The 8,812-nt window shown below is 28.0% G+C and overlaps 1 protein-coding gene across 1 annotated transcript; it reads left to right on the top strand.

Annotated features, from left to right (window-relative positions):
* Positions 1-273: 273 nt before the first annotated feature.
* LOC112702280 (GDSL esterase/lipase At4g26790) lies at positions 274-5,990 on the top strand. The gene is made up of 3 exons (XM_025753252.3): positions 274-779; positions 3,636-4,125; positions 5,668-5,990. Exons 1-3 carry the CDS (start codon positions 351-353, stop codon positions 5,859-5,861), a joined length of 1,113 nt encoding a protein of 370 aa, XP_025609037.1. The 5' UTR covers positions 274-350; the 3' UTR covers positions 5,862-5,990.
* Positions 5,991-8,812: the final 2,822 nt, after the last annotated feature.

Genomic DNA, 8,812 nt, shown 5'->3' with positions numbered 1-8,812 from the left:
TATAGAAAAAAATATAAATTTAATTTTAATATATTATCAGTCTAAAGTAATTTTATATGTTGTGTATTACTTTTGAACTATGTAAAATGCTTTACATTATCAGTGTATCAAAATTAAATATTAGTCAATTTTTTCAGAGTTTATAATTTAAGATCTAAAAAAAATTTATGGTTTAAAATTTAGAATTTAAAAAATAAAATAATTTTAAAAATTACCTCATGAGTGAAAAAAAAGTTAGTTCCCTAATATTTCTCCTAATAATGATCTGCCACCATTTATAAATGATATACATTGGTATGGTAGCTCAAATTCTTCTCCCACATTGACTCAAAAATTAAAGGAGTCGTCGCATGCGCAAGACAGTGACGAAACAATTTACCAAACACATGGTGCGCATAACATACCTGGCATTGTCATGGCTACTACTCTCGGCATTGTTAACGATTATGGTTACCATTCCAACCTCGGAGGCAAACAGTGGTAACGTTCCAGCAGTGATAGTTTTCGGAGATTCAACGGTGGATTCGGGAAACAACAACATGATAGCGACGGTTCTGAAGAGCAATTTCAGGCCATATGGGCGTGACTTTGAAGGGGGACAACCAACAGGAAGATTCAGTAACGGAAGGGTTCCGCCGGATTTCCTCGCGGAGGCGTTGGGGGTGAAAAGTTCAGTTCCGGCGTACTTGGATCCTGCATATAACATTGAAGATTTTGCCACTGGTGTTTGTTTTGCTTCTGCTGGAACCGGATATGATAATGCTACTTCTCATGTTCTTGTAAGTATGCTTCCATTTTTTTTCTTTCAATAATAAAAAGATGAGTCCGCTACACATAAAAAATCGATGGAAGGAGAACTTGCAAATACAGTTTTCTTTACATAAAACATAAAGCTAATTAGCTAACAGTGAAAATAAACAACAATTTAAATAAAAATATATTAAAATTGATAATAAAAAATTGTTAGATAATAATTTAATTAAACTTATCAAATTATTTAATAATTTTTTACTATTAATTTTAAATAAAAATAATTGTATGTGAACTTTTATTTAAAAAAATCAATTCCTAGACCAGTTATAATATATATATATATATATATATATATATATATATTATTTAATTTATTTTTAATATATATTTTATATTTTAATATATTTTTATATAAATTATTGATTTTTTTGTGTATACATAATATAATTATTCAAATATACTTATATTATTTATACACTAAATATTTCTTATATTCATATAAATATGGTGATTATTAATTAATTATATATCTAAAATTTTTTAATTAAAAAATTAAAAATATATATTAATTATGAAACATACTTATGTTTCACTACTCAAAGGTAAAAATATATTTTTTATCTCGAAAATTTACAATAAATTTTAAAAATATCACTAAATATTATTTTATTTCAATTTTATTCTAAATTTTTTTTATTTATATTAAATATATTCTTAGCAGATAAATTTTAAAAATTTTAGGACAAATTCAGTTAAAATTTCACAACAATAATCTTCGGTACAAGTAAATTAGATATAGTTGCCGTGCATTATTATTAGATTAGTCTTAAACGTTTTAAAATTTTAGCTACTAGAAATATATTTTATGTAAATAAAAAAATTTTGGGACAAAGTTAAAAATAAATTTAAAATATTTTTTAAATTTTTGACAAATTTTAAAAATAAAAAATAAATTTTATTTATAAAAGAAATAAGACAGAAAAAAATTTGATTTTGTTCTGTTTTTGGTTATGAAAAATAATTAATAAAATGGAATTATTATTTGAAGTTACCTATAAAAGAAATAAGACAGAAAGAAATTGATTTTGTTCTATTTTGAAAATAATTAATAAGATGGAATTATAATTTAATAAGAAGAATCTTATGATGTACTAATTGGGAAGTATAGTTCATGGTCTAAAAGAGATCATCATTATTTTTGTTTTTTAAAGAAAGAATGAATTGTGTCACTTTTATGTTAGTTATTATAGTATAAAAATAAAAATAAAAATAATTTGTGTCAGAATAATTTAAGTGTCTTTACCCAATTAAGTGGTGCATGTGTTTTTTTGGTTTTGTTTTCTTGTCTATGAAAGTGAAAATTCTTGAGAATCTTCTCATGTACTTGGAAGTGCATCTTTAGTTTTTTTTTTTTTTTTTCAACTAACAAAAAGAAAGATCGTAAGAGTAAATTATTATTTTAATTCATGCCTTTTATTTTGTCATGTTAGATATTAATAAAAATAAAAAATCCATTCATGCATGCATAGTCGGAGAGCATTACGAGAAATATTTTATCACATTAGTAAAATAAAAAAAGAAAGTAATCATTCTCATTCTCACTTTTTTACTTAAACCAACTAGACTTTTTAATTTAAATCTTTTTTTTAATTCAAAGGAACAACTAAATCCAGTTTTGAATAAACTAAAAGTAATTTTTAACAAAATGTTCAATCCAGATTTGGATTGAACTACATATATATGTATAGAATTAGAAGACAATAATGCAAACTTGAAATTCTTGAAATTAGTCTCATCAAAATAATATACAAGGACCTTATATAAGTCAAATAAAATAAAATAATATTTTATACAAAATATCAAATTCATAATAAAATTTTAAAATTATTACTACTTTTACTGTCAACTAATTAATTATTATTAATAATAATTCATGTCAATATGATTAGGATTAAATACAATTTTAGTCTCTATGATTTAGGCTGAATTTTTTTATCTTTAATATTTTTTTACAAATAAAATCGTTTCTAAGGTTTAACGTAATTTTAAAATCATCTTTTTGGGCAAATTAATTTTTTAAATAACAAAGATATCCTTTCTTTCTCTTCTCACCACCACCATCATCTATTCTTCACATTGTTACCAATACAACCACCGCTAAACACCCGTTTTTCTCTTCTCACCATCTCCCAACCCACGACCACCCCATCGCCATCTATTCATGAATACAAAAAAAACTCAACATTCAGCAACAATCTCAAATAAATCAAAACCAAAACAACAATTCAACAAAACCACTTCAACAAACAAAGAAAATCATCATCTTCCTCAAAACAAACATTAACAGAAAAATTAGACATTAACAAGAACAACAAGCATCTTGTTCTTTTTTCAATTTCTCACAAAAACAAAAAAACCAAAAAAAAAATCCAAAAACAAGAACAAGATCAGAACATCACTACCCATGTTCTACAAAATTTTCTGTTAACTCAGCCGCAAAATTTGTGATGAATTTGAAAATTAGAGATTGTGATAAATAAGAACAAGAATTAGAAATTTGAATCTTAACTTGCCTGTGATGACAATGACGGTAGACTTATATGGTGGTGGTGACAGTGAGTCAGAACGACGAAGGACAAAGAGAAAAGGGGAAGAGAGGCGTGACGGTGATGCTGAAAACGCGAAAAACACGACGATCACCACCACCTCTTTGAAGATGACAAGCTAAGGACATGAGGTAGGGGCGAGGATGAAAGACGATTTTAAAATTAAATGAACTTTAGGAACAAATTTAAATGCAAAAAAAAATTGAAAACACATAAAATTTTTTGTCTAAATCTTAAAAAATAAAATCATACTTAACCCATATTATTATCTTATAGAATGTAATACCATTGTGGAAAGAATTGGAGTTCTACAAGGAGTACCAAGTAAAATTGAGAGAGCATCTTGGAGTAGAGAAGGCAAATCATATCATAAGAGAAGCTTTATATCTTATGAGCTTAGGAACCAATGATTTTCTTGAGAATTATTACATTTTCCCAACTAGAAGAGCTCAATTCACAGTTACACAATACCAAGATTTTCTATTGGGAATTGCTGAGAATTTCATTAGGGAATTGTATGCACTTGGAGCAAGAAAATTATCCATAACTGGCCTTGTTCCTATGGGGTGTCTCCCATTGGAGAGGGCTACAAATATCTTTGGTGATCATGCTTGCAATGAAAAATATAACAATGTGGCTTTGGGGTTTAATGCCAAGTTGGAGAATTTGATCTCAAAGCTTAATAGGGAACTGCCACAATTGAAAGCAATTTCAGCAAATGCATATGACATAGTTGATGATATCATTAAAAGGCCCTCCACATATGGTATGGTTCTCTCATATGTTTTCTTTGATTTATTTTGTTGAGAAACATGTTTTATTATATTTAAAGTTTAAAGATAAAATATGAGGAAAAAAAATTAAAAAAGAGAACAGGACAAAAAATTTCTCTCATTTTTTTAGATTTTCTCTCTGTTCATGTTTAAATAATTAGGAATGAAAGTGATTAAAAATTGGAATGACTTATTTTAAAAGATATTTTTGTTTTATATATTGAAATTAAGAATAATATTAAATCCTTTTCACCTTTTATACTATATATTTTCTTTCATATTCGTTTGACTTGTGGGAAAATTTTTTTATGGATGATCTTGAATTAAACATAAAATTTTTCTATTTTCTTCATCATTTTAAGTCAATCTAAACAAGATATAGTAGCCACCAACCAAAAAAAAAAAAATCTAAACAGTATAATACTTCATTATCAAAAATAATATCTGATCTGCCTTCAAAATTTCGTCTCTGACGTGTGAGAATAAATTAAATAATTACAAGCATCCAATTTGAATTAATTGCATACTAAATGCATTATACCTAACTGAGGTCCACCCCTGTAACTCTTGATTGAGACTACTATATTTGATTTATTATAAGGATTTAGTTATTTTGCTTTTTAAGAGTAATTTAAATGTTAAATTATTCCCAAAGTTCTTATAATTTTATTAAATTTATAATTAATTTTTAATAATTTAAAATTTTTTAATTGGATTTTTACGTTATTTTAAATTTTGTAATTTGTGCTGTAACCGTAAGTTAGTTAATTGAGATTCATCATCATATTTTTTTTTTTCTGTTGTACAAGAGAATAAAAGTGGTATTCTGCTGTAAATACAAGCAATAACATGCCAATAAATTTTTGTTAAAATTAAAATTTAACTAAGAAAACTAGTTAATATTTAGTTAATAGTAAAAATAAATAATTTTTTAGTGTATTAATATATAAGTGCATTAAACTTAACCTTTTGAAATTTTATTTTTAATTTTAAGTAGTACATCTTTAACAAAAACTTAGAACTTGCCAAAACTAAGAGAGAGTCCAATAAAATTGCTAGGCAAGGCCCCATAAAGCTGAAATCTTTAACTATGAATTTACCCAAGAATGGAAAAAAAAACACTCATGAAACTTTTTCTAATACTATAATATTATCCCTAAAATTGAGATGATAAACTAAGTTTAAGTAGTATCATTACACTATGTCATAATATTATATTTCTAAAAATTTAAGTTAATAAACAAAAAATACATGAATAATTATATCTTTTTTTCTTATACAGTTTTTTTTCTAATTTTGCGTGAATTTTGCATAATTTTTTTTCTTTTAGAATTAATAAATATTGAAATTTAGACTTTTAAGTCATAGAAATTTTAATCCCATGTTATGCTTTTTTTTTTCAAAAATTTAAATAAATAAAAAAATACACATAAATAATTATATCTCTAAAACACCACCTGTACAAAAAAAAAAAAAGTTACACCACTAAATAACTTTTTTTTCCTTCTCATAATGGCCATATTATTATATTTCAGGATATGAGGAGGTAGAGAAAGCATGTTGTTCAACAGGAACATTTGAAATGAGCTACTTATGCAGTGACCAGAATCCACTTACATGCACTGATGCCTCCAAATATGTCTTTTGGGATGCCTTCCACCCCACAGAGAAGACGAACCATATTGTCTCAGATTATTTGCTACCAAAGATTCTTGCAAATTTTATATGATGTTCATCCACTCTTAATTAGTTTTCCTTTCAAAAGATATGCCTTTATTCAACACCTAGGTGCATTATTCAAACACATTATATTGTAGTAACATTTAAAAATGAATATAATTGATGAGATTGTGATGTATGTGCTATATATGTATGTATATGCTTTCCTTCTCATGTTAATTACCACTCTTGGTTTATATTATATACATATCCTTCGTTCCAGAAAAAGTATATCATGTGTAATAATTAACTATATATATATATATATATATATATATATATATATATATATATATATATATAGTGCAATCTTATATAAAGTTATCAATAAAAAATTGTTGCTAAATAATTTCTTTAGAAGTATAATTTTACTGTTAATTGAATCTATTTATTATAAAATACTATTTTAGTTCAAATCTAATTTTCTTAATTTATTTAAAAAAAATTTATGATCGATGTCTGAAGGTTGTAGAAGGCTTAGAGAAGAGAGGGTTGAATCTATGACCTTCTTTTACTTTAATGAAATAACTCTTTTAAAACACACTTGCAATCTGAATCTATTTGAACTCAGCAACGAAAAAATTATGAGACAATTTCATTTTATCTCGTGAATATCAAAAAACAGAATAGAGTAGGGATGAGAAAAGCTGATACCATCATGTATCCTGGTTCGGTTGCCTTGTGCAATACAATCTACGTCCAGTCTCTACTACAACAGTGGTGGAATTTCCACTATAGTTAAAGTATTACATACACCAATTCCACAGAATTGACACAATCCTTTCACACTCAAATTCTAACCTAATTTGACTTGGTTATACTAATACCTAACTCTTACTCTTAGTGCTAACCCAACTAAGAAATGGGTACCTCATAGGTACAAGATACAAGACACAGACTTAACCTAAAGAAATCTGAAATTATTCTAGACTTTTCACTCATGTGTATCTTTCTGCCCCTTTTCACTCTTAGGCTCTTTCAATGACTCTTTCATTCAACTTTTTACCTCAAAAAATTACAGAAAGATAAACATTGAAAAGTAAATTACAATCTGTTACATCCAGAAAGCCGTGCTTTGGAAGAAGCTTGTACAATTTGGAAAAAGGTTTTGATTGATCAAAAAGAAGAATCCACTTCAACCGATATGCCCTTAGGCACGATCATACATAACATAGAAATCACACTCGGAAAGGGTGGACAATTAGCTAGAGCAGCAGGTGTTGTAGCGAAACTGATTGCAAAAGAGGAAAAATCAGCCACATTAAAATTATCTTCTGGGGAGGTCTGTTTGATATCAAAAAACTGCTCAGCAATAGTCAGACAAGTGGGAAATATTGGGTAAACCAGAAAACTTTGGGTAGAGCCGGATCTAAATGTTGGCTAGGTAAGCGTCCTGTAGTAAGAGGAGTAGTTATGAACCCTGTAGATCATCCCCATGGGGTGGTGAAGGTAGGACCCCAATTGGTAAAAAAAAAACCTGCAACTCCTTGGGGTTATCCTGCACTTGGAAGAAGACAAACAGTGGCAATTTTATTTGAAAGAATCAAATTTTTTTTATTTATTCTAACTTACATATCTTATAATAAAAATTTATTAAAGTCCGGTTGCGAGGTCGAAATATTAAGTATGAATCATAGTTCTAATACTTTATAAAATCTATTTTATATATTCCGTGCTCTAGATACTAGAAAATAATATCTGACGGGGTAAAACCATCTCTATCAAGATGACAAATCCTTTATTTTTGTTCTGTATTTGTAATAAGATCAATTAGAACAAGTCACACACTCATATTCCGAAAATATTATCTAGACGGGTGAATAGATCGACCTTAAAACAACAACGATTAATTACGATTGCTATAAAAGAAGCTCGTATTTTATCTTCGTTACCCTTTCTTAATAATGAAAAAAGATTTTTAATAATGAAAAAAAATTGAGTCAACCGCTAGAACTACTACTACTGGTTAAAAAAAAATTAGAGTTATTGTTTAAGTGAATTCAAATTGGAATTGAAACACAAATCAAATGTGGATTGATGTTTTGTTCGAAAACAAAAACTATGACAATCAAATTTTGATTGTTGTCTTGTAAGAAATGTGGAGGAGATTAATGCTTCAACAGTCTCTTTGCTATGTGATAAACCAGATTTGCTAGCCTCTGATTCAGTTCTTCATTCTGACGGAATGCTCCTTTGACTAGGAATTGAAGCACTGTCCAAGTAGATGAACTTCTTCAAAGAGCTCTTCTCAGAACATACACCTCAAGAACACTGGTTTTCTCTCCTTGACTTCTGAATAATGAGAAATCTTCTTTTGTATCTCCTTGCATGTTGTTGAGTTGCTCTCTCCTAGGTCAACCCTTGAGCAATGTGCTTCACCAACTCACCACGTCACTTTTCAATTAATCCCCAAATTATAAGTTGTGGTTCTGACTCTTTTTTGTTGACTAAAAGCCATAGAAAAGCATAAACAAATATTTTCAATGGTAAACCCATATCTTAGCCATTGAAACACAACTTGGTCCCCAAGACACACTTATGACCATAGATGCACATCAGTGAAGAACAGAGATCATCTTTCCTATATACTTCATTTTGGACTGGCAGAGAGTTGGGAAGAGGAGAAGAAAGCAATATGCATGCAATAGGAAATATGTTACTTTTGACCTTTGCCTTAGTTTGATTTGATTTGATTTGGTTGATTAGACCTTAACCTTTCTTACCTAACCTTCTCTTTCTTTCTTCTTTGGTGACTAGTTTAGGAACTAAGTCTTCTCTTACTTCTCTGATTTCTGACCAAGAGAAAAAAGGTGAACGTTGCTTTTGGTGAAAACAAATGAGAGAGAATTGCTTGCTCACGGACTTGGATCGGATATTATTAATGCAACCTATTTGATTTTTTTTTTGCCCATCTAATTTCATTGCTTTGAATCCTTTTGGGCTGTTTATTGATTTGGAGCC

Source organism: Arachis hypogaea, chromosome 7 (genome assembly GCF_003086295.3).
Source record: "Arachis hypogaea cultivar Tifrunner chromosome 7, arahy.Tifrunner.gnm2.J5K5, whole genome shotgun sequence".
Lineage (NCBI taxonomy): Eukaryota > Viridiplantae > Streptophyta > Magnoliopsida > Fabales > Fabaceae > Arachis > Arachis hypogaea.
Note: the sequence above shows the minus strand (reverse complement) of the source record. Positions and strands in the feature narration are given on the sequence as shown.

Excerpts from the sequence above, each read along its gene's own strand:
- LOC112702280 (XM_025753252.3), top strand. The coding sequence starts at position 351 with ATGCGCAAGACAGTGACGAAACAATTTACCAAACACATGGTGCGCATA. Across the intron at positions 780-3,635 it reads ATGCTACTTCTCATGTTCTT|AATGTAATACCATTGTGGAA; the intron begins GTAAGTATGCTT and ends ATTATCTTATAG. Across the intron at positions 4,126-5,667 it reads TAAAAGGCCCTCCACATATG|GATATGAGGAGGTAGAGAAA; the intron begins GTATGGTTCTCT and ends ATTATATTTCAG.